This window comes from Rhipicephalus sanguineus, chromosome 5 (genome assembly GCF_013339695.2).
Source record: "Rhipicephalus sanguineus isolate Rsan-2018 chromosome 5, BIME_Rsan_1.4, whole genome shotgun sequence".
In the NCBI taxonomy this organism is placed as follows: Eukaryota; Metazoa; Arthropoda; class Arachnida; order Ixodida; family Ixodidae; genus Rhipicephalus; species Rhipicephalus sanguineus.
The window spans coordinates 32030484-32057669 of NC_051180.1; the positions used below are offsets into that span (position 1 = coordinate 32030484).

Consider the following 27186-nt stretch of genomic DNA (forward strand, 5'->3'; position numbering starts at 1 on the left):
ACCGGAGCCGCTGACAGCCGCCGCCATTGCACTATCTGGCTCGGACTATGCTGTGCTTTATAGTACCGGGGAAATTAAGGTGGCTTTCTCTTTCGGCGCACGCACCTTGCATACCACCGTCGCCAGCCGCTAGATTCCGGATCTGTTTACAGGTTCGCGCAGATGCGAAAGTGAAACGGTCATCGAAACGAGGTCACTGGCTTCCGCGGTACAGTTTCGCCACGTAGCACCGCATATTTTCAAGCGACAGCTTCGCTAATTGAACTTGTTACAGTTTGAAACACACTCTGGAAGAAGAAAACATTTATGAAGGCAACGGCCGCGCTGAATGGCTGTACCAGAACAAGAGCTAGGTATGTCGGCCAATGTTCTTGACAGCGATTTTGTCAAATGATTCAATTAAACCGGCTTACAGAAGAAAGCTATATCCTGCAGTCAAAACCATCTAGTATTTAGTTTCGACCACGCTGGCTGTTTAAAATCTGCTCGCACCCTGTCTGTCGCGAACGAACACTAAGCATCGGGAGAACATCGAAAGCTAGAGGACTGTTAACTTACTATACATCTTCATAACACTGTTAGCCCGATGAGGTGTCAAGTGGTCAAAATGAATCCGGATTCGTCCATTACGGTTTCTCTCAGAGGCCCATTGTTGGACGCTGTTATGCTTGTGTGCATATCACTTGTTCACAATTCCTTTCTCCCTTTCCTTTTCTTGTGTCTTTCTCTCCGCTTCCCCCTCCCCCAGTGTAAGGTAGCAAACCAGATTCGACGTGGTTAACCTTCCTTTAGCCTATCCTCTGCCTCTCTAGATCATTCAGATCATTTTGGCACATCATGTTCAACATGTCAAACAGTCAATCAATAGCACGAACTACTGGTACGTGAGTGGAGTATACGTTCAAGAACAGTGAATTCTCGTTATCCTGCACATGACGCTATATTTACATAGTATAAAGCAAAACCAATGTGTCCACCAATGTCGTGGCCAGAATTCTTTATTTTTGTTTGGAAGGAGGGGGGGGGGGCTACACCGCCTTTTTTGTGTGTTTTTGCGTGTGTTTGTATGTGTGCTCGTATATAAACACATGCAAAATTGAAAAATTTCGAGTGGTTTGAACCCCCCTACTCAACCACCCCGTTACGCCAGCGGTGTCCTCAGCAGCACCACGCAGAGACGCAGGCTGCAACAGCCGATGCGAGCTGTACGGAACCTCGCAAAGGCTAGACTATGCCGTCTTTAGATTGCTTTTGTTTCCGTTTCAGGCTTTGCATCGTCCCCTCCTTCCTCTTTCGCTCTCCTTTCTACTGTCGGCGTCGCCCACAAATGCCTCTGCTCGCTGGCCCCGCAGGCATTGTCATCTGACAGACAGGAAAGCAAACAAAACCTGTGCATGCGTGTCACCTCAGAGTTTTGCGTCTCATGGGGGCAGCAGAGCTTTAGCCGCGCGCGCTGAGAGCTCGGCTCTCTTGTATAAAGACCTCTTTTCCAAGGCCGATGTCCCGCGGACAACGCCGGCTTTCGAGCCATGCAGTGTCTCGGCCGCGTGCACTTCAGGTGGTCATAAAGCGAAAAACGATGCCCGCCTGGCCGCGTGTGTCTCGCGCATGCGCGGCTTGTCTCCACCAGGAGCGCAGGTGCAACATAAGCATGCCCTGACAACGGAGAACACGCCAAAAGCAGCGCGAGGATCCGCCTACGAATGTTTCTTTTTGTATATATGTGTGCTGCTTTTGAGTGAGCCGTTTCTTGGTAGACGACGGCTCGATCTAGAGCGAGGGCGCGGGTTCGATTCCCGGCCTCGGCGGCCGCATTTTGGTCGGGCGAAATGAAAATAACACGCGTGTGCTTAGATTTAGGCGCTAGTTAAATAACCCAAGGTTATCGAAATTGAACCGAACAGGGGCGTAGCCGGAAATATTTTTCAGGGGAGGGGGGGAGGAGTTCACTCATACTTTATGTATGTTCGCGCGCGCGTTTGTATTTGTTCGTGTGTATATATATATATATATATATATATATATATATATATATATATATATATATATATATATATATATATATATATATATATATATATATATATATATATATATATATATATACGCATGCAAAACAAATTTTTCGTTTCATACGGCGTGCCTCATAATATATTGGTTTTGGCATGTACCCCACTCTCCAGCTCAATCTGTACAGCTTAAACCGGAACGAACGCAGAGCCTCGTTTCATCATCAATGTCATCATCATCGCCAGCAGCAGTAACTTAGGTCGTTAGTGCATAAACGGTCGGCGCCCTTTATTTAGCCGTCCTGTCATTCAAGCGGATAACCTGCTCGCTTCCAGGAGACGGCATGCGCTGCGTGCAGCGCTGCGCAGAAATGTCTGCCGTATATAAGCTATACTTCGCGTCGATTTTGGCATGTACAACACTTTATGAATTAAAACCTTCATGGAGGGCCCGTCCTACGTCTGGGTTGTCCGTCTCGCTTTTTGCAAGTTACAGCGCGGTTCGTTTGGTTTGTAAATGGTTCGAGTTTAAGCGTAGTCGAGAGAGAAACACCTGGATTGTGGGAGACACCACTTTCACCAGCTGGTGCCCTTTAACGCGTGTGTGAATCGAAGCACACAAGCATTAATCCTTGCATTTTGATACCGTCGGCACAGTTGGCGCATCCGGAAATGAAGCGAATAACTACGCGTTAATCTGCATGGCACCGTAATCAGCATTCCACCACAGCCGGCAAAAGCAAATTTTCAAGAATTCGGCGAACATCACACGCACCTCCCAAAAAAGGGGAAGTGTATGTATGTATGTATGTATGTATGTATGTATGTATGTATGTATGTATGTATGTATGTATGTATGTATGTATGTATGTATGTATGTATGTATGTATGTATGTATGTATGTATGTATGTATGTATGTATGTATGTATGTATGTATGTATGTATGTATGTATGTATGTATGTATGTATGCTTTCTCGTTTAGATGATATAACATTAATTCATTTTGCAATCCTCCACGCGAGACGACGCTCGGGACGAGCTAATCTATTAGTCACTGGTGCGTTCGAAGATGGTGTTGGTTTATAGTGAGTGCGGCTTTCCTTGATGAATGCGTGTGGAGCGTTTGCGTCATTAGCTGCACGTTAGCTTAACATTAACATTTAGCATAAGCGCGGGAGTGCAAGAAAAAAATTCGCTTAATCTGGATCCCCAAGTAAGCGTGCGTGGATTCCGCTGACTTTATATAGATATATATATATATATATATATATATATAATATATATATATATATATATATATATATATATATATCTTGAAAATGGGCGAAAGAGATGCTGCAACTAGAAAATTGCGAAGGTGGCGGTCGTATAACAAGTGCGGCTGTGAATGCTCTGCGAGCTGTTTTCTGCCATGTATATGGACACAAATAGACTTATGACGTGAAGGCCCAGAATGCGAAATCAAACAAAGCCTGTCTCCCACAGTAGATGTCTCGAAAGAGACTAGTGGTCTGAAAATGACGTACTGAAAGCTTTGCCGTGGAAGCCACAGCATAATTGTCTAAGCGATCGGTCATTCGTACGTTTAGTTAGTTAGTTAGTTAGTTAGTTAGTTAGTTAGTTAGTTAGTTAGTTAGTTAGTTAGTTAGTTAGTTAGTTAGTTAGTTAGTTAGTTAGTTAGTTAGTTAGTTAGTTAGTTAGTTAGTTAGTTAGTTAGTTAGTTAGTTAGTTAGTTAGTTAGTTAGTTAGTTAGTTAGTTAGTTAGTTAGTTAGTTCTACTGAACACAGAGATAACCCGCCTCGGTGATCTAGTGGTTATGGTGATTGTGTGTTGTTGACCCGTAGGTCACGGGATCAAATCCTGGCGGCGCGGGCCGCTTTCAGATGGAGGCGAAATTCCAGAGGCCGGTGTGCTTAGATTTAGGGGCACTATGAAGATCCCGAGGTGGTCGAAATTTCCGGAGCCCTCCACTACGGCGTCTCTCATAATCGTATGGTGGTTTTGGGACGTACAACTCCAACAATAATTATTAACTCAAGGATAAAATAAGCACTCGTGCCTGAATGTGCAATCTATAATATTGTTCCACAGAGCTCCAAAAACGTACATGCTGTAATGAAGAGGAATACCCGGCACCTCCACCAAAGTATAATGCTAACACTGGGCTGAGAGCGGTGGTTGCGTCGTAATACATACATACATACATACATACATACATACATACATACATACATACATACATACATACATACATACATACATACATACATACATACATACATACATACATACATACATACATACATACATACATACATACACTTTTCCAACCACCGTACCTATACGCACTGCACAGAATCTGCGCGTGTCCCGATGCACGCGATTAATGTGAGTCATCCCGTCGGCTCGTCGGAGTTCCAGACACCACCGGTCACGTGCTTCGTGCGTGCACCGCGGTCAGCGGCGCGGCGACTTTCCTTTTTACCTGGGCCCAAGCCCGCCGAACGGAGGCGCTCGCGTCATTCTGCCGGCCACAGGCTCGATTATCGACCGGCGACCAGGCCGCACGACCGACGGCGAGCTCCGCGCCGTTAGTACGACGATGCCTCCCTGCTGTGTACACTGTCGCTTATTTGTTTTTTACCGGCTCACTTATCAGCCGAGAGCGAATAAACTCTCCTCTCAAGTCGTGTCATATCCTGTGCCGCGCCGGCGTAATGAGTTTCAAGCTGTGCCTGGGCGGCCGAGACCGCGTAGCATTTAACTCGCTAATATTATTTTCTTGACCGCCGCTTGATCCAGATTTTCCGGCGCTGTCGGCTTAAATTGCCGACAGAAAAAAAAAAAAATACGCCGCTCCGTTTACCTCTGAAACGACCGCCCGTGTCGACATGAACAAAAAAAAAATAAGCATAATAACGCGTCCTTTGCTGCTAATAAAAATGTGTCTCTTGTGGAGGAGCCTAATTGAAAAGGCATTGATATCGCGTGCCTCAAGCGATTATACATAGAGTTGTGTGCGCAAGAAATTAGCATACGTCTATAATTGGACGAGATTCATCTCTCTCTTCTTATAGTGAAACATGAATCTCTCCAGTCGCCCATTTTAGAGCTTCTCGTATCAGCCGACGAATTCGTTTCGATCAAGTATTCTATTCGTCAATATCCATCCCCTTTCCCGCGGTTGTACAAATACATGTTCGGAGGTCTCCAGTCTTCTCTTTCCAAGCGCAGCGTCATTCGAACAAGAATTATGGCTGTCCGCAATTTCTTAACTTCGATCCCCTCCATGTAGATTATCTGCCATGTTCTACTTCTACTGTCTTCCCCAATATTATATCATTAGGCCGGGATGAGTATGTGGGCGTCTCTCTCTCTCTCTCTCGCTCCTACTTTTACTAGGATGAACCGTCAAGCATCTTTGCAGCGACATAACCTATCATATGCCTCACTGAACTACACTGCACCTGTGTTTTTATTTCAGCAAATTTAAAAGATTGTTTAGCGCATACCACTACTACTGCATTCTAAAAACAGACGGGCCGCTGCATTAACCAGATATTATTGGAACACAAGAGATCGCTAACCGGAGGCTCACCTTCGAATCTATCTTTACATTGTCCAGAGTGTAAGTGCACGGCAAAATTTGATGAATGCGCAGTGTTCTACCGGCATAGAAACGAAGAAACGCGCCTGATGGTTCAGGCATGGCATATCTAGAATAGTGGTGGCGCATGCGTGAGCCAACCGTCGATTAACTTGCATAAATATGAAATCAAATGCCTTAACAGTTGTCTTCCACGTAGACCCCCATGCGTGCCTGATTGATAGGTTCGCCTATCGCATGGGTATGCGCAGATAAGTTTTCGTGCCTTCTTTCGTTTCCGCCGTTGTGCGTCTCTTCAGTTGTTAGTCGGCATTTGTGGTGTCCTGACTTCTTTCTGGTATCCGTGTTTGCGCGCCCTGTCTTTTTAGAATGAATACTTACCAACTAGCTCAGCTCTCTCTTATTCTAACCATTACTGCGTTTGCGGTCACATTATTGGTCACATTAAGAGCATTGGTGATGCTACTCTTCATATACAAATAGTCTACATGCTAAACTCGGTATTTCGCTGCTACCTTAGCGTTAATATATGTTAGGTCATTTTCAGCACACATGACGTTTATGTTTACACAGTCGAAAGATTCTTCAGATTCGTAGCCCGAGATAGTTTAAACTCTCTCCCGACTTTCACTGTCACGAAGTTCCATAGTAGGAGTGCGATGTAGTCTTCGTTTCTGCGACATATAATCGTAGGCTAGGAGTGAATTTCGTTGTTTTCTCCATACGGTGTTTTCTTCATACGAGGAGGAAGGGATAGTTGTCTTTATGCCACGGAAGCGCCCCGTAATGGTGCAGGTGCAAAGCGAAAGTACTCGCGTTGCCTCGGCCTAAACTGGCGGCCGAGGTGAAGTCTATCCATTTAATCGAAGTTATTCTGCGTAAATACGCAGGACGCATTTCCTCCTGAGCGATTCCGTTGTCAACCGTCGTAATGAGCCTGTATGTACGTCGCCTTCTTTCGAAATCCTGCCCGCATGTCACCCGAGTCGGTGTTCTTCGCGACAAGCGCCTCATATTCATTCAAATGTGATTCCACACTGTAAACGAAAATGGACCCAGCTGGGAGGTCTTGGGGGATGATGCGCCCGCCTAACTCCGGTGACCTCTCCCCAACTCGAACACGTCGGAATTTGCCGGAGTATATACGTTCATTCACCGCCGTTCTCCTCCCGCGGCCGATGGAGGGAGGAAAAGGGCGCCCTTTCCCTGAATATACTCCGGTGCACGTGCCGCAAATACGTCCGCGGCATCGCTCAGCGACGTTCATTGGCTGCTGGAGGAGTGACGTAGGCAGCCTCGCCGGCCGACCGGTTTCCACCAACACCTCCTAGACAGGTTTTCAGGCCTGCGAGCAAGAATTTGACGACAAGCCGCCGGCCGCCCAACCCGTCCGACGAGTTCGCTTGCCTTGCATTCCAATCCCCTGTCTCCCTAGTGACCCAGCCTGAAGCGCGTGTGTCCGCGTCATAGTGCAGCGAGGATTGTCCGAAGCCTTCGGCCGCGTTCGGAAAAAGGAAATCGTTCCATGCACCTTGCGGACATTACAAGCGACTACAAGCGTCAACGAAGGTTGTCATCTCATCGACAGCAGCAAGTTGCGGGACCTTAATCGTGTGATGGTGCCGTGCAGCAAACAACACATTGTGATCTCGCGAGTGGCGAACAAGCGGACGGTCGCGGGTGCGGCGCAAACCTGGTGAGTGAGCTCTTGTTGAATTATCCGCGTCATTTTTCTCGAAAAGTGCTAAAATTGGGTACTGTTATGTTGATAACCAAAGAGATTACGAAGACTAGGTTGGCATTACAGGATGGCAGTAAAAAAATCCAGCGGAAATTTAGAAAACGGGTTGTTTGGACCAGGTGTTCTTTTTTTTTTTTAATATGAATAACTGCGGTAACTTAAACACAGCACTGTAATATTCGGAGCGCGGAGTGACCCTAGCGATATGCATTCATGGAAAACATCATAGTTGTGGGTTAATTCAATAAAGAGTTATTAAGTGATAAGTAAATCTAATTGGTAAAGAGATATTGTTGGCCTGGTTAGTATAAATAAAAGGTAATTTTTGTCCGCTTTCGATATTAATATACGCCAGGTCGGGGTCTGTCATTAAGTGTTAATATTCTTGATGTTTCATATAAACGGGGACATGAAAAACTGAAACCAGTATTAATTTTTTATATATTTAGCGAATTGAGCTAGAGAAATGTGTTTGGTACAGATTTTTAGAACGCATATACGTGCTCATTTTGGCGAAAAAAATTATTTCATATGATTAGTGGCATCCGAAATATCAATGTAGGAATGTAATTGACACTTCGGAGAATGTGGTCCGTCCATAAAAGAAAGGGAGAGAGGGCTGTCGAGACCAGTTTGTGGGTGACGGGGAATGCGAAAGGAAGGCAGGGGTCGCTTGGCACAGAAACGGGTTGGGGGTGGAGGCGCGGACTAAAGGCATGTGAGTGCCAGAAAGGAGCAGGCGCTAGCTGCGGGGACGCGGTGCTGGATGTTGGCTGCGCTTCATTGTGCTCTCGTCGCTTGTGTCCTGCGCTGCCGAAAGGCCCCGGGAACCAAGCCCGAGCAGACAGGCTGAACTGCAGGCTGCACAGACAGCTATGCAAATAGGGATAAAGCTGGGGAGTAGATCCAGTTCCATCGGTTCCCGTCTGCAATCGCCGTCGCCGACGGCCTTGTTCGCGCACCGGCCGCCAACGACGGCCCTCGTTGCATCAAGCTACATGAAATACATAGACTGAAGATAGCTGTTGAAATACTAGAATCCGCGACGCATCGAAAAGAAAATGAAAGCAAAACGGGAACAGGAGTTTGCACGATGTACACCGGAGGAACAACATGTGCGATCGGCGAAGCATTGCGTAAAGAAAGCCGAAGATCGAATAAGAGACGTATGGTATCCTTTTCAAATGTTGGGGAGACAATGTTAACATGTAGACAGAATAACAAGGTATTAATATTCGGCAGATCTCACGCCTTGTGGGAATCGGTTTCATGCGAAGCAGTGAGCGAGGCTGCCTTTTTTTTGTGTGTTGGGCCAAGCGTTACGAGGTGGATCGACATGTTTTTCCAAGTGCAGTAGTTGTGTACACATCGTCGTCTTACCAGGCAAAATGTCCGTTACGAAAAGTTTCATGACAGGGCGGGCGCAGCAAATTAAAAAAGAAAGGTACAACGCCAACTTGCCTCGAAGCCTGTTAGAATAGAGGAACGCTTTTCTTATGGAGCGGTCGTAAGCATAAAAACTGGAAGCGCCTAATATGCGGGAAGTAGGACGAAATGAACAGATTGAAATTCAACTGTAATAACCACTTATGATATTTTATAAAATTAGCAAGTTAATCGGGAGAGGCATTCGTAATACTTTCGTCGAGAGTACTGAAATTCGCTCATTTTAGTGAAAAAGAACGTTTTGAAAGACTGAGCAGAAGTAGAGGTATCGATTTATAATTGCATGGAAAAGTTTCGCGCGTTTTGCACTTTGTTCGCGGCGCGGAGGTGTGTTTTTATCATAGAGCGGCTGGCTGACACCAGAGTACGTGGGATGTGCTTCTTTATATTGACTTCTTTGTGATATTGTGTACTTTGTGTGGTCCGTTTAATTAGTGCTGCTCTTTCAAACTTTGTCGTTAATTTTAGTATTGACTATGCTGTAAGAACCTGGGTGTTCTCATGGACTGCTACCCTGTATGTAATTTAATGAGTATCTGTGGCTTCAGTATCCTCAGTTTTCGTGTTTGTGGCATGACTTAGTTCTCATGTACTACTTTTTTGCTAAATTATGCAGGAAGAAATCAGCTGAATCCTTGCGTCGTCAATGAATCTGATGGATGGTCCGTCGTGGATGGTTTCCGGCGACTACGCTTCCTTCGTTTGTTATGCATTCTTTTGCAGCATTCTGGGCTTCATTTCGACACGCTGTGCTTAAAACTTGAGCGCTGTTGGTTTCACGTGATCTGACTTCTGCTTTGTTTTTTGGTGGCCTTTTGCATATTTGTTTCTTGTATTGCTTTCCCAAATGCTGGCTCATGAGCAGAAAACTGCAGCTTATTGTGAATAAATGAAATAATAAGAACTCACGTGTTCTCTTGACTTTCATCTGCTAGAGGTCTGTGGATAAAAGTACACAGTGACTGCAGTGTTTTGATGAGAATTTCCTTATGTAACCAACGCGTGACACGATCAGCATAGAGTGAAGAAACTGTAGCAGCGAAGCAAAAAGAATACTCCCGATGCATCTCACTGAAATTCCGTCCGGACGGAGTAAGGAGATTCGTAAAATACTCCGGAGGTGACACGAAAAAACTCCGGATAGCCGGAGTGAAACAACGGCGAAAAATACTCCGAAGGTGCCACGCAGTCACTCCGGCCAGCCGGAGTGAAAGAACGGCAAAAATATTCCGGAGGTGCCGCGCAAAAACTCCGGCCAGCCGGAGTAAAGGAACAGTGAAAAATACTCCGAAGATGCCACGCAATAACTCCGGCCAGCCGGAGTGAAGGAGCGGCAGAAACACTCCGGAGGCGCCACGCAATAACTCCGGCCAGCCGGAGTAAATGCTTTACTCCGGAAGTCCGGAGTATAAAAAACTCCGAATGGGGGGGTCGCTAGAGGACAAGCATTTTACTCCCACCTGGGAGTAATTTTTTTTTACAGTGCAGTAGGGCTTCCGGAGCGTTTGCGACAGCGGGGCTAGGGATTCGCATACGTTCAATTATGATCTATCTATCTATCTATCTATCTATCTATCTATCTATCTATCTATCTATCTATCTATCTATCTATCTATCTCATACCATAATTGAGGTTCAACACTTTAAAGCTGACAAGCATTCAAGCATTCGGAAGCAAACCTTGTATAAAAAGAACAGCGTGACGGAGATAACGTTTATTGAGGAAAGGCTTGTTAATGAAGTTGGAAAAAAAAATAATAGGATACCTAAGGCAGAATAAAAGATAAAATCAGGATATCAAAAATACTGAAAATTATACGCTATTGTAACAATAGAGTGGTCAGGACAAGAATGCGTTCCGTATAAAATTCGGAACGTCATTGAAACGAGAAGGAACAGTGAAATGGGGGGAAAACTACCGTAACAATCTCTTTTATATCCTGTGGGAAGCTGAGTATTGGCCTCGAGGAGTTACGGAGTCGCCCTCTATCGGACGCGCCTCGACTGTGTGCTAGGCAGGATACCGCCGGCGCTCTCCCCATAGGTTTTGCTGTCAGCGCTCTACAAAAACACCTCGCGGAAGCCCTCCAGGGCATTTCTGTAAGTACTTTCAAAATGAACTGTGTTCTTTAATGTCAAAATAATCATTTTCGACGAACTGAAAGCACGAGATAGTCTACAGTCGCTGTCTCTTTGCAGAAAACCGAGCACCCGCTTCACGCTGTCACCGCGTTGCAGACCCCTGAACCGGCTTCTTGCGTGAAAGGTAGTCACTCGCTGAGTGCAAACTATGTGAAATATCTCGTTAGAGTAGACTGCCTGTATAACCAAACGGAGCATAACAGAAAGAAGCCCCAAGCCAGCGATCGCACGGGTTCGCGACGACTGACGGTGCCTCTGCATGTATGACCGTCTGCATGTATGTTCGTACTGATGGTTTCGCTTTTGCTACGAGCGCATTTTGGCACCGCGCTGTGAACTTTAGGCCGCAAAATATGAGAATTTGTGAGTAAACAAACAACTACTGTTGCGCGGACGCTATCAGAGCAGTTCAAAACAATTTCCTTACAACTGCGGCTTCGGCGCGCATGGCAACTTGTGATCTGCCGTCCGGACGATTCAGTGTTTCTTTTTTTTTCTTTTTTGGTCCAAATTCGGGTACGTTTCAATGTCATTTGATAAGTTGTCTCGCTCTCGCACTATGTATTGATCGGTCTTCTCAGCGGGCAAATGCCGCTGCATGCTTATGTTTCTTTCCGCGCATTCGTTTCGTTTGGTGCTCACACAAAACGTGAGCAAATGCGACGCCTTTTTTTTTAATGCTCCTTAATTATCGTTCCGTTTGCATTCCAGTGAACTTGCCACTCTCTGTCATCAACAAATTCATAGACCAAAGCTTCACCACTTCGAGATTGCTGGTGGAAGAAGAACCAGTCTACGAGACCGAGCATGTAGTAGCATGCGACGCCTAGGAAAAGAAAGAAAATACAGTAACGTTAGCGGACTTGTTCTGCAAACGTCGGCTGTGAACTAGGACCCACATGAACTTGAAATAACGGTGAATAAAATAGAAGTTATTGCAGCAACCAACAGCCGCAAAACAGGATAGTAATTATTTGGCATGTACCCCAGCAATTTTGGCAGCAGTGTCGTGTCTAACGCCAACAGGGTGGCATCTTTCCCACGTAAATAAATGAGGCTCCAAGAAAATACATGGGGTTGGCCGGTGGGCCGATCACGGAGGCAATGCAAAATTTATGTAGCTTATGAAGCAATGCATGCCTCATCAAATGGGAAGGTTGCCCGTCGGCGTTGCGCGTCGGCGGCGTCAACACGAGTGATGCAAAAAATAATCGTCACGTGATGGTGTCACCATATGACGTCATCATGACGTCACAGATCGCCAAAATATGTAGCGTCATTATGACGTCACATGATGACGTATTCACACGTCATGGTCGCTTTGCATTGCCTCCGTGATCGGTCACGGAGGCCGTGCAAAACCACGTTAGGCGCAGAACGCTTTTGGAGGGGGGCGCGGGAGAATCAGTACATCGACTGACAAGAAGAAGATGGCTTTCGCCTTCTAGTCATCTTTAACGAATGCATAAGGGACCCTGTGCGTTTTTTAAGTTAACGTATCTAAACAATGACTTGCGCATCTGCAGCCGATTTTGTTGACGCTGAGCACGGGGCCGACGATCAAGAGGTCGCATTGGAGGTTTCTGAGATGGCATCGCACGTGGCAAACGGTAGCGCTTTTACCATCCTGTGGCAGATAAGCATCATTTGCCGGCGGGAAGCGCGCGCGAGCCATCGTCTCAGTGCGCGCTGTCTGCTACTCACCGAACATCGCAGGCCCGAAGCAGTAACAAAAGTCTTCGTCGCGGAAGTGCTTGTTGCACACAAGACTCGTAGCGGATGGCTACTTGCCGGTTCTTAGCTTTACAACCCATGCTTCACGCTGTTTCTTGTCCCGCGGTTACCAGTGCAGGCTGACACTGGGCTCCTTTGCGTAAGCGCGGCACTGCGGCACCGAGCGGTAGAGCCCCATGTTCGTCGCCTTCGGAGGCAGCCACTCTATTACAATGGTTCCAATTGAGTAGAAAATGAAAGAAAACTTCCGAATTTGAACAGACAGCAGCGCATGTGGGACTTGAAACTCGTTTTCAAAGCACGCGGCAGTGCGCCACAAGCAGCCGACGCGGCCGCTGAGACCACGTGATCCTGCCAAGCACGTCACGCCGACGGTGGCGCCGGCGTTTCCAGTGGTGGGCCTCGAGGCCAATATTTTAAGAGGCACACCTGTGGCTAACTAAGACTGGCGATACCCCGATGTATACAGCACGAAAATAGACATTCGAGCCGCCTTTCTCTCTGTACCCAGTCAATAGGATAAGTCTCACTGAATAAATGGCTCATAGAATGGATCGTTCGACCAGACCTTTGTAAATTCAGTCATGCCATTCGATAACACGAAAGTGTCGATTCCTTCTCTCGCGGGCTTACAACAGGCTGCTCCTTCTTTTTTTCTTTTTTGCCATCCTTTGCGTTGTTGGCGGGTCATCTCTGGTTAACGAAGAATCTTCCCATGTGTTTTAACTGCACGGACTGTTCGGCGTGCTCGCTTGTTTTTCATCAGCCACCTCTTCAATTAAGCCATGCCTGCCAGAAACGACAATATCGAGGCTCCACGCCGCAACTCGCAGAGATGAACATACGCGCTGACAGGGGCCTCTCATTGAAGCAACGATCGCGTCTGTTGAGGGGCACGTGATGAAATTTCGAAGCGCGCACGCCACAAGACCGACGTCGTCCTGGCAACGGTGGTAAATAGTATAGTGGCACAAGCGTCGCTTGGCACGTCGACGTATACCGTCGCACATCGGGGAACTGTACCACCCCGGCGACTGTAGCGTGCTCGGCGCCACAGGAGCAGCCGTCGCGCTGAGGCCGTCAGCGATGCGTCACTTCCGAATGTTGCTGAAAAGAGGGGGAGGCGGGGGAGAGTCGAGCTGCGGCCTACCGCGCAACCAGGAACCGTCTCTGTCCCGCCAAGTCCTGGCGTTCTCGGCTATCTGTATATATGCACGCACGGCCAGTGGACAATGTCGACCAGGGGCGAAGGACTGCGCCTCGGTAGAAGGGTAGGCGTCGGCGGCGACGCTGTGTGTACTCGAAGCTCGCTTGGCTGCGCCGACGACGCCACGGAGAGTGGTCCCGTGAGCACGGGGACGACTCCTGGGACGACGTAGCTGTGCGAACCGTCAGTGCGCGTCGACCCAAGTAGGGAGGGCTGCAGGGAAGGCCTAGAGACGGGGAGGGTGGGGTTGTACTGTACTCTCGCCCTATACCTCCCTCCACCAGGCCCCTGCGTGGCGGCGCGCATTCTAATATCTACGACGCATTGTGGGGGCCGCGGAACAAAGATGCCACGGGGTGTCACGCAGCCGCGAAACCGGCGCTCCGAAACGGCTGGCCGCTCGCGCAGAGGACAAATAAATAACGATGCCGCCGCTGACGAGCGAATAAATGCAGGAACGGCAGGGGCGGGAGTGCAGCATGCGGGAAAAAAATAATAATATCGAATAAAGGACACGAGCAAAAGGCCGCCGGTGACACAAAGGGGAGTCCGGAAATTGCAGCGATGCAGCCTTTTGTTTGCCGCTTTGGGACACGAGCGGAGCAGCCGTGCCGCTGCTGCTGCTGCTGTATACGGCCTTTCGGTGCGCGCCTACCCGGCCCGAGTCCCGAGGCTGCCGCCAAGGTTTCCGATCGGATGGGCCACATAGGTCTCCGAAACTGCCTTGCTAATATGGGGCGCACATTGGTACGCTACACTTCGCAGTGATCAGTGAGTGCGATCACTTATCGCCTACTTTCGATAGCGCCGACGACACCTGGGGGGCGGCTGTTCGTGGACAGGAAGGCTGACTGTGGATGTTGATCCGATAGCTCGGGCTATGCAGCAGCGCAATAAAAAGAAACGGGAAAAAATGAAAGGTGAAGGTGAAATAACGACGCTTCTGAGAGGTATAGGGTGAACGAGTGCGTATGAGACGTGTCGGCAAGAACTACAGCGCTGTTCTCAATTCAGTTACTTCCAGGCTCATTTCCTTTTTGCCACTAGTTTCCAACTTATTGTCTTAGAGTACTCTCTCTATAGTGTTTTGCCATTTTGCATTGCCTAACTAAACATAAATAGAGGGACTGCTGGCAACTGGCTTTTAGCCGGATCCCTGTTTGTAGTGTAATTTAGAGGAACAATAAGAAGCGTCAGTCACGATTTATACCAGTAATTTATTCTTTCAAAATGCTGTATTTCATCACATGGCGCGAAAATTATGCTTATTACTGGACAAAACGAAGGCCTAACCGTTACTGAACTTCGCGCCTAGTGTGACGTCACTGATATTTCAACGCAGTACCCTGTATTAGAGCCGCTCACTTAATCTTCTCAAAAGTTGGAGGACTCTTGAGCTTCGCCTTCAAGAGTAGGACGCGATAGCGCAATCGGGCCCCGTTCGCATCGCCTTCTCAATCGGTAGCTTCGCTTCCTTCTAGGTGGACACCTCAACCATGCCGCGAGGAAAGCAATGCCTTTACGACTAAAACTATCCTAGAATGCCTACTTCAAGTGCAGTTGCGCAGTACCCACTACGCCATCATTCTTCCTTTCGCGAATCAGCGAAGTATACCCATTACGCGTCCGTAAGGCAACACGCGAACCTACGCAGCTGCTCACTTTGTTGATGCTTTTGCTGCTGATGATGATTAAATATGTGTGAGCGCTTTGTAATGGGTGGGCCTTTAAAACCCTCACTCGTTGCGCAATTCACGTCTGGACGCCTGGCGCGTTTCTACGCTTCTGCCACGCAACATTACATGCGTTAAGGAGACTCCGCGCATTACATGGCACTGTTATAGGTTTTTGGGGGGTTTTTTTGTATTTTTCGGAAGCAGTTCCAAGCAGTATGGCGTGGCTCTGCGGTAGAACACATGCTTGCCACGCAGAAGGCCATTGGTTCGATTCCCACTCGGAACCGAAGTTTTCTATTACCTATTTATTTGCATCTATCGCGAATTCTCGCTCACTGACAACCCTGATTTTTCGCTCACAACCAACGATGGCAGACCGACGCCGACACCAGAATTTCTGCGAAACGAGCTCTTAAACGCTATCGCGTTAAAATTTTCTAAGCTCATTCCTTGTATGCTTTGGCGTGCAAATGTCGTCCTTGTTACCGATAAAAAATTTAGCTAGGCCCAAGAAGACCGTGTCAAAACTCACGTCGTCACATCGAGCTGGCACGGGAACTTTAGTATAGGCGTTGTCACATGTCTTTCATTACTTTTCCATTTCTAATTAATTGAACCCGATATAGCGCAAGAGTGGTGTTTTTTAGTTTTGTATTGGAGGGTAGTTAACTACTACACACTCAAGGTATTCAGTTTTCTTTAGTGGGACTATAGCATGGAGTTCAATGTATAAAGACCTCATGCTCTTCGCTCCAGACCAAATAAATGTCTTTTCTATATCTCTCTCACTCTAATTTGTTGCCATGCCATGCAATACCACAGTGTGCTTCTCTAATATCAGGATGTCATCCACATTCTATCGCTCACAAAATGACCACCAAGGCGTCGACTTAAGGGAAGTCTTCAGAGAAATAGATATAAAACTTCTGAAGGTCGAGATAATGTTAATTTTGCTTAGGTTGAAACCATTTCTTAAATTGCGCGAGGTCATGCACACACACACACACACACGCACACGCACACACACACACACACGCACACACACACACACACACACACACACGCGCGCACACACACACACACACACACACAAACGAGTGTTAGCAACCCTGTGTCAATAGTCCTTGTTAGCAATTCTGTGGCGGTAAATGCTGTCCCGACATCTGACTCGTTTTTTTTTTTAGTCTTTTCTACTAACTTATAAAGTACATTAATTTCGCTCAGGTAGAACTAAAATCAACGTACATCACAGAGGCACGCAAGGACTCTTGAAAACGCAGTTAAGATAAGTACTGGCAACTGGCTCTCTTTGTTCATAGAGAGCGCTTCATATTTAGTTTCGTTAATAGATTGGTGCTAACCTGGACAGACTGGGATAAAACGGACGCGTAAGATTTTTCGTTTGCCATGCGTCCATCTTTGTCCCTGTCCCATCCAGCGCTGCGTGGTCTCGGGATAACAACGAGAGTAGGAATACTCCGGCCACGTGTCACGCTTCTGTTATCTTCACGAGCGACTCGGCGGGGCACGAGAAGCCTCGAGTTATAGCTCGAGCCGTTGCCCGAGTGACGCAGCTGTCGCGCAGCGAACGCGATTGTCAGCGTGCTCACTTTCTCCGCCACGCGTCCTCGCGGACCACCAGCTGCTCTCAACAACCACTGCGTCCCCCCTCACCCTCCCTCCCTCACTCATTCGTGATTTCTACCGAGCGAACACCCCCTGAAGCCCTCGTCCCGCTTCCTCTCTCACTTTCTTCCTCTAAGAAGAGGTGCTATTCAATTCGTACGTACCCAAGAACTATGTGTATTTGACAATGCGCTATTCTTCTCAACCAACGACAAAGGCCGCTATTCGATGTTTCGCGCGACCCTCAAGCAGCACTTCCGCGTTCGACGCGAAGCACCGAGCGGGTAGAAAACCATTCGACCAGCAGCATGTCCAAACGATCCTCGACAATCGTCCAACAAGTTTCGAGCGCGTTTCAGTAGCTTCCAACAGACTCAGATGCCATCTCTCTGACGTTCCTGGAGTGGCTTTGACCTTCTGACGCACCGGAAGTGGCTCTTCCAGGCGCATAAGGAGTGGATTTCACGTGCAAGCGCTTGCATGCATGCGGTATATAATTTCGCGCCCGGTATTCCGTATGCGATTCGGCTTACTAACGACCGTATCACGCAGGTTCCACCTGGTTCCAGCAGATTCCTACCGTCGCGTAGCAGCGATCACACCTTCTGTGAGACGACAGCGCTTTGATGCGAGTTCCTGGACAAGGGTGTCAATGCAGGCTAGTTGGTATTTCATTACCGCACTATCTCGATGATTAGTGCGATAGGCCATTTTATCTGGTTTTATCTGGTTTTACTATGTGGCAGTGTTAGAGGTAACACGTGGTGCTTTTCATAGCTTTATATTTGCAATCGACGCAAAATAAAGTTCAGTTGCGAGTGCGCCTCTTTCCTGTCATCTTCTTTCTTACCAATTCGTACGCGGCGCTACACCCAAAAACCTGCAATGCGAGTTCCATATGTACAGGTGAAGCGCCCGTGTGTGGTGATCTCCGGCTACCATACATAGCATCTTCTATGGTCCATTATTTAATATGTAATGTACGCGATTGGGACAGACCAACTCATTCCTTCAGGCGCACTATGCAGTTCTGGGAATAAATCAAGTCTACGGTGATCAGGCGAAGCTGCATAGCATGCAGACGTATAAAGCGCATACGCCTATACTCCTCGGATGCCGTTGCAAGAAGCAATTTTCACTACTGGCTCGTCCACTTCACTTGTGTATGAGGCATGAACCACCACGCCCAAATGAAATGTGGAAACGGGAAAGAAAACCACAAGGTGTATTTTCCTTTTCGCATTCGCAGGTTTGTTTGGCATTGGCGGGATTCCATCATAGGTCGCCGGAGATGATGCTATTGATAGCATCTGGCACCTGAGCCACTCAGAGTTATGGAAGATAAGATTGAAGTTTCTGATAACGGAGTACCAGTCCTCGAATTTCAATAGCGCAGCTGATGAGGAGATTGCGATGGAGACGCAAGAGCAACGGCATTTATATATGTTACTTATGCCAAAGGACAAACACAACGAAGAACGAAAGTTCAGGTGAAAAAATAAGTTGAACGGAAAACCCTTGGCAAAGGAGAGCGTTGGTTCAGCCAATATATATGCGTGATTCCGCAGATAACAACAGCAGTCACGCCCAACCCGCTACAGTTGTCTAGTGGTTATGGTGTTCGAGTGCTGACCTGAAGGTCGTGGGATCGAATCCCGGTCGCGGCGGCCGCATTTTCAATGGAGACGAAAATGCTTGAGGCCCGTATACTTATATTTAGGTGCACGTTAAAGAACCCCATGTGGTCGAAATTTCCGGAGCCCTCCACTACGGCGTCGCTCATAATCCTATCGTGGTTTTGGGACATTAAACCACAACAATTACTAACGTTACTACTTTACATGCCCAGTCTATTAACATGACCCTGAAGCAATTGCTGCCGAGCAAAAAACAAATGTAACGGTTAGTTAGAAAGCGCAGTGTTGCCAGTGCCGGCAGCTTCTTTCTCTACGCAGATTCCGCTACTGCATTTCCTCCTCTGGGAGTCAAGCAGCCCGAAATGAGGGAAAATTTATTCGCACAGCGGTTGCGGCCACGCATGCGTGACAGCTCTACTTATCTTGAAACCAGACCCCATTTGCACTAACAGTTCACTTTCCGGCGCAACGGCCGTTCGTTAGACCCCAGTCGCCGACAACGCGCTCTTCCAAAGGAGGAAGATTCTGCAAATATTAATATTAATGAAGTTCCTCTCTCAGTACTTTTTCCTGGATGTGCATAATCCTATGGCCAGGTCAGGCAGTAATTGATTTCGATTACATGGAGATATCCTGTCTAATAACTTGATTCACTAGGCCGCACAGAATATAGCACTGTGTCTCTGTATACTTCCAATCGCTGAGCCAAGCTGTTACCGGTGTCACACGGGCACTTCTCATCACGACCAGGGCCGATCCGGATTAGGCTTTATCATGTGCTGCTAGACGGTCACTTCTAATCGCGATCAGGCCCCATCACGATCAAGACGATCGCAATTAGAGCATGGCGATGTGGCTCTCAGAATTCGATTTAGCTGATCTGGATCTCCGGTTACGTCAGCGCCAAACTCGATCCGGGTTAGTTTGGACCGTGTAGCAGCGACCATTGATTATCGCGATCAAGAAATCTGTTCAGGATTGGCCCTGATTGCGGTCAAAAGTGCCCGCGTGACACCGGTATTGCACAGATGCAAAGCTCCCTCCAAATTATTTGGCCATATTTATTCTTGGTGCACCGAATGTAAGTTCAAAGCTATTGTGGACTTGTCGGTTGCTACAACGCAATTTATTTCAAGACGTGATGCAGCAGAACGTCACACTGAAACAGCCTACATAAGTGTATGGCACTTCATCACGTATATATAAATGAAGTTCCTTCTTGTTCTTATTATTTATGCTCAAAAATGTAGAATACCCTTAAAATTTGTAGGGATGGAGTGCTGTACAGTGATAAGCTCCACTTGTCCGTGTAACTTCGTGGAATTGTCACTGTCGCTGCAGCTATACCAATAAAAACCGTTGATGTACCGGACAATCGGAAACTCTGTGAGTCCGTGGGTTTGTGCGCTAACCTAATTGCATTCGCCAAAGCTTATGATGCTACATGTGTTCTAAAGCTCCAAACAGGCTCTCATTTTGAGTTGAAAGCGATCTAATCTGCGCTGTTGGTATACAAAAAATGTCGCAGCACTTGGCGCCAGTGTCATTTAGAGCGAATCTAGACTGTACACGTTGTGAAACAGCCAGAGGTACGCATCCCGCTTCGAAAAACAAAATTCTTTTGTTCGAAATGTAACGATGTCAATCAAAAGACTAACACGTGGCTAGGATTCAATCTAAAATTGGCCACCCGCTGTGCGAGACAAATCAGAGCGTCGCGCTGTTTTTTTTTTTTCCTTTCTTTCTTGTTTTGCGCGCGTGACAGAGAAGCATGACATCCACCATCGATGAGGAACGAGAGAAGCGTGACAGGCAATTACGCTGGGCTTCAATCGGACGAGTACGTTGCAGTGATAAGATATATATACATTGTGATCTATAAGGCTGCAAATTATCGAGATCTGTCTATCTCAGTGACGTGTGCTTTTAAAACATTTGCCGCACTTTTATCGCTGACTGACCCTTACATGTGTCTATAACTGATGCGAAGTATAAGATTGACAGTGAACTCATCGTTCCAGAGAACAATTTCGGTACCGACCAGACGTCCTCTTTCAGAGTACAAGAACATTCACACAAGTGTCGCACACATACTGTGACAATTTGTTTCGAGTTTTACATAAAGCGGTTGTTGCAATTATGTCAAGTCCTGGGACTGTACGTGTGCCGAAACAACATGATTATCAGCTGCGAATTAATTTTGATCACTTGAGATTCCTTAATGTGCGCCTAAATCTAAGTGCACAGATGTATATGCATTTCGTTTCTACTCCGAACGCATGACGTATCAGGAAATGTCACACACCCTTGCTTTATAACTTGCCAGGGTTAATTTAACGGCACATAGAACTTGATCTGCAGATCAAGTTCTATGTCAAGTACCATGGTCAAGTGCCGATAAGTTGATCTACTCTCTTTGTGTTTGCTTTGTACGTCAGCTAAGACTATTAGACGCACCCTCGACCATCAACAAAGGGATCAATAAACTGCGTTAATCCCGTAAACAGAAGCCACTAACGTGACGAGTCGCGATCACTTTCCCGCGGAAATGCGTCGGTCCTCCTCAAACAATCAAAACTGACCTTCCAGTGAGCTTAATCCTGGAAGGAAAACAACCTTTGAAGCAAGATGTTTACTTGATTACTTTGTTTTCTTTAGTGCCACAATTCATGAGTCCGCTTTGAGCAAGGCATGTATGCATGCATACAGTTATGGTGACAGTGGCCGGAGGTCCATCCCTTCCCCGCTAGCCTCCTCCCCTTACGCAGCAAACGTGCCCGACCTAATACTTTTCTTTCTATGGCATTGCGCTATGTTTCCTCCTAACTGCTTCCTTCTTTAATGCCGAGAATCGGACCTTCATCCGCGTGCTTAGCAGCGCAACACTTCAGTTGTTCCAGGCAACAACGACGAATATGCGTTCATAACCAGGCAAAAATGAAATATAGCAACGTCAAATGACAATCACCTCGATAAAAGATCAGGTTGCCAGATCAGAGACGGCTAATCGCCGACAAGCCAGCGATCGTGAGGGCGTCAATTATTGGACAAATACGCTTGCGACCGGCGAACTTTCAAGGGCCACACTTCTGTACACTCGCCGTCGCCATTGAAATCTGTAACTCATTATAAGCTTTGCTTCAAAATGCATCCTCAGGTACTAACTGCCTCATCGCTACACTCTTCAGGCGTGCAAAGCTAAGATGGCAACGCACAGGAAGCCAATTTCGACCAGCCTTCAGTCAGTGTTGCTTAGATGGATTCGCAAGTTGTTATTCGGGAACCGATGGACGTCAAATATGGCGTTCCTTCTCATAAAACTGGGGGAGCGCAGCACAAAGCAACAAGTACAGCCGCAGCCCTGCATGCTGGGAACGCATAAATAACTCACGTCTATCAACCTGGAATGCCGAGTGAGCGAACGAAGCGAATGTATCGAGGTTGCTAGCCGGCACTCGCGAGCTTTAATTCTGGGGCATTATGTGCCGTAACTACGATGCACGCCACAGAGTAGTACTCCAGATTTGTGTTGACAACCTTGGACGTTCTTGTAGTACGCCTAAATTTAAAGGGATACGAAAGTGAAACACTGAACCAGTTTATATTGGTAAATTATCCTTTTAGGACTCATTTGCCGTTAATTTCCCAAATGTGCGTAAAGTTCTGCAAGAGAAAATGAAGATCAAAATGTTTTGTCTTGAATTTCGTGCAAAAATTTCAGCGCCTGAATTTAAATGTGACTTCACGAATTTCGAAGGCCTTTTTATCGTATCTTTATTGACTCAACAAAGTTCCCTTAAACTTGCCATGTTGAGTGTCTGACTCCCGCAACAAAAACCATTGTTACCGATAAAGAATTATGAAGGCCCCGTAGGAGGCACTGTCAAAATATCTGTCGTGAAGGTGAGTTTGCTTGGCAACGAACCTCAAGGCGGCGCTGCTGCCCGTGTTTTCTTTTTCCTCGTTTTTTCTTTAACCAAGTGTCTTCTCGTGGAAGAGTGGTGCCTTTGGTATCGTGAAACAATGACTTACTAATACGAAAAGAAAATGTTCCTTTTTTTCTTCTTTATTGGCCCTTGATCTATGCACAGTTTAAGAAAGGATTTCTGGATTGCCGCCATAATCCCCTTTGGGCTGTTGTAAATGACCGAGACAGCATAACGTCAGCCCTTGTACCCCCGTGCAACAGTCCAGAAAGGAGGTGCTCCCTCTCTCCAATGCAAAGGTCTCTAAATAAGCGTTTTCTGGGTCGAGATGCGGCAACCGCGACCAGGAATCGAATCCGCGACCACCAGTTTCGTAACTCCACGCCATAGCCCCACATATAAGCTACCACGGTGGATTCCGGCCTTCGCAAACTCTGCACAATACGCAAAACGTTCGCCACGCACCCTCCTGGTGGAAGAACGTGCATTACCATTGGTGTATAGAGAAGTCCTAGCACTATCATTGATACTTTGATACTATCGGCAGATCCCACGTATACCGTGGGAGTCGATGTTATGCGAAGCATGCGGCGGGAAGGTGACTGTGGTGTAATTTTTTTTACTGGGCGAAACGTTCTTTGATACTATCATTGAACTTTGCTCCGTGCTTCTAAGAGGCGCTAGTAAAATACTCTTGCATGCCTTTCGTTGTTGTTGTTGTTGTTGTTGTTTTTTCAGTCAAACAGGCTATCATGTGAGAAGGCGTGAGCTCGTTATGAGGAAGGTTTTGATGTGTAAGAGCTTGATTTTTTTTTTTTTTTTCCTATAGCGGCCGAGTGCCTGAGAAGTTTCTTGAGCCCTGGCGCTGGACCGGCTGGACATATCTTCAACTCGATACTGCGTGCAGCAATTTCGGAGAGCCGCGGTTGCGTCGTACAAGTGATATAACATCAAAAAGTTCATTGAAAATGTCGATTCACCTAGAGCATATGCCACCGGAGACAAAGGACGTGGTCTCACACCTGCCTTTGTAGTCCCTTGTGGTCCTGAGCCAAACATACGAAGCAGTGACCATGAACTGCACACGAGCCTTGCTGCAAATCCTTGCTTATATATCATGCATTGTGTCTCTTGCTTATCTTCTCGGTGCTGTCAGTTTAAAAGCTGCAACACATTGTCTGGTAACTCGGTGGACAGAGACGAACTGGAATGCAACGGTGATGGCCTAAACCTCACTGCATCTGTATTGTATGAGAACAGCATAGTAGTACGAAAATGGACATCTTGATGAAGCTGTAAAATTCACTTCGTTTCCATGAGGTTGCTCCAGGCATCGGGACAACGTGGAGAGCTTGACATTTCCTAAGCCAGGGGGAGTTCATGAAGTTCTCTGGAACTGTCAACCACGTCCCAACGATTGTGCCAGAAACGCTGTAGAGCAGACAACTTAGGAAACCTATATATCAGGCGGTGCGTTTACGTCCCAAACGCGGCTACGGACTTTGACCGTAAGCAACCGCAAGCTCCCCGAGCAGGTCCAGGTAAAGCGTTCAAGAAGTATCGCCAAGTATACCATAGATGTCTGTGTGTCTAGCGTTCTCTATGGATCTCCAGATAACTGTGTTCAAAAGGACTATACGCGGTTTACATTGATGTGTATGTCGGCTTTTGACACGGAAGCTCTGTCATCCAACTTGCCCGTGCACTGACTTAAGGCAGGGCTGTTGCAATCCCTGCGAACTTATACACCCCCTGAAAAGGCGACGAAGAGATATCAGCGACCATCAAATGAAAAGCAGGACCGCGACAGAGGCTGGGTGGTGACCTTATAAAAGCGAGGAACTTTGTCGCCCATTTCTGACAAGCGTCGCGTAGCTTGAAGTATATTGAAAATATTACTATGTATTCTCGTGGACGTGTCTGTATTCTCATGCAGAACCACGCATAGAGAGAACCAAGACTCGGCGTGTTGCCAAGTTCGCCTGCCAAATAGCTTCTACAAACCAGTCAGCGTAAGCACACGCGTAATCATTAAGCGATAAATCCGTACGCGAAACCTTTGCGACATGAACGTCGCCGGCAAAGCATAGGGCAACTATGGCAACGGCGCTCTCAGACAGACGGCAGATGTTGGCTTGCATAAATATATATACCCTCCGACAACAGCTGACATAGAGAAAGGTGAAACAAAAAGAAAAGCAAGCTGCGTCTGCTCTGCACGATCGCTGGTGGCGCCATTGTCAGGCCTTTCTGAAGAGGAGCACGCGGCTCGTGCGTGCATGCGTGCGTGCAAAGCGCGCGTGCCGGACAAGATCGCGTGCGCGACTCACCTCTTCTTCGGCGACCGTGTTGACGGAATCCATGCTCTGGCTCAGAGTCATCGAGCTCTCGGTGTTGGCCACGGACATGGGGGACGACGTGGTGCGCCGCTTTGCTCGCCTCTCGTAATCCGGCCCCGTGCGTGTGTCGTCGTGGTGATCGTCTCGTGCGGCGGCGTTCTTCTAGCTAGGCCTAACTGCGCGCATGGGGGGACGCGCCTCGGTAGGCAGCAGCAACGACGGCGGCAGCACAGCGTCGTGGGCGCGAGCGCGCGCGCGCGTCGGCTCAAGGGCCGGGGTCTGCTTGTCGGTGGAGGCGCGCACACCTGCGGCTGACGCGCCTTGCGCTTTCACGAGTCCGCCCGCGCCGACGGCAACTCTCCTCAGATGCTCTCCTCGCAACAACTGCTGGCCGCCGGCTTCTCGCTCGCCGCCCATGTGCCCAGCGCCGCTGCTCGCTGGGCCGTGGCTTGCGCCTTTCGTAATATTTTTTGTTGTTTCTTATTGTTGCCTCATTCTTCGCCTTCTTTAATTCACGTCCCCCCCCCTCCAAAATCCCCCACCTCAGCTTAACCCTCCCTCCAAGGGCGCACCTTTTGTGGTGCGCCCCACCTGACGTCACCGGGCCGAGCGGGCCAATGGCGTCGCGCCAGGAGAGGAGGCCGCGCACACCTGGACGGAGGTAGGGGCAGGTATAGGGGCGCCGCCGCAGAGAGGGGGGGAGGTGTGTGCGTGCGCTCGGGACAGACGGCCGAACCTCCCCTCCGCTATTGATTCCCGCCAGTCGACCACCTGCCCTGCTTCGCTGCTGCCGCGTGCGGCTCCTCGCTTTGCGAACGCGTGTCCCTTCTTCGCAAGCCGTGGTCGCAGTATTTCGCCATCAATGCTGCCTTCCCCCCATGTCACCGCCGCGGCTGGCCCCCCTCCTCGGAGCCGCCGAACTCGCGACGTGGCCGAAGGCTTTGGTCCCCGACCACAAGGCCGATATCCTACACGACGGCACGCGCGCGCGCGTGCCCAAATGACTGCGGAAAACGAGAGACGCGCCCGTACACCGGCGTCTGCCGCGTACAGAACATACGTACGACGACAAAACGACGCCGTCTCATCGGGAACGACCGGCGACAAACGAGGTGGAACGGACTGCGTCATGCGCGGCGTGCTTGCGTTACTCGAAGAACGCTTGAAAAAAACCTCTGAACTGACGTAAGCAGCAGTCGGTATCACTTCTAACTGATGGTGATACAGGCCGAAAAATCGAAAAAACACGTTTACTTCCACGACACACCTCTTACATCACCAAGCCCACACGTCATGTAGAGAAGTGCTGCGGGTCAATGATATAAAGTGCGACTGGGCAGTTGATGACCTTGTGGCAGGCCTATATATAGCTAACCAGCAAGCGCACGGAAAACACCAATTTTGTCGTTCGATTCCTGCCTTTACAGCCGAGCGCTAAAGTTTCCTGCCGAGTCCCTTCTCGACACCCCGGAAAAGATTAGTCGTGTTACTTAGGCGGTATCTCTTCTCATCTATTTTTTCTCTTTTGTTTATTGAAAGAAGGACCATGTCAGGACATTGTTCCTCCCGCGCCGTGATGAGCACCATGGAGCAGTTTAGTGTATGTACACAATGCTAAACTTTCATTCACACAAAAGTTATATATGCGATATTGCCATTTTTGTTGCTAGAATATATGCTACGACAGATTAGCTTACGAACGCCAGTGAGGTCTGTTCAACAAAAGTTGTTAAATGCGTGAACATTTCTATCCCCACTCAACCAGAATATTGTGTACTCTCCGTCACGCAAGACGAATCGCTATAAATAAATAAGTATGAAACAATATAAATGCTTCGGCGGTACTAGGTTTCGAATATACGGCCCTACGCATAGATGCCGGGTCTTAACGGGTTACAGAACGCCTACAGAACACGAATATATCTAAACCACATGAATGTTTCGTACTGGCTATACGAAACAAATGTAGAAGGAGCATAGGTCGGCAAACTCGCTCATGAGTCGACTCACTCAGACTCCCTCAGGCTCAGATTGGGCCGTGAGTCTGAGTGAGTCCGGATGAGTAATAACTTGGTTAGTTTGAGTCCTAGCGA

At 47.9% G+C, this 27186-nt stretch overlaps 1 protein-coding gene across 9 annotated transcripts in view; it reads right to left on the reverse strand.

Annotated features, from left to right (window-relative positions):
• LOC119393433 (protein couch potato) overlaps positions 1-25622 on the reverse strand; it is a 147547-nt gene extending 121925 nt beyond the window's left edge. For 2 of the 9 annotated variants that reach the window (XM_037660447.2, XM_037660452.2), the window contains exon 1: positions 25085-25622. In XM_037660447.2, coding sequence (XP_037516375.1) covers positions 25085-25162 — 78 coding nt within the window. In that variant the 5' untranslated portion in view covers positions 25163-25622. The remainder of the gene's footprint in view (positions 1-25084) is intronic. The other 7 variants (XM_037660448.2, XM_049416249.1, XR_005183904.2 and 4 more) reach the window with 6 other exon arrangements.
• Between the last annotated feature and the right edge of the window lie 1564 nt (positions 25623-27186).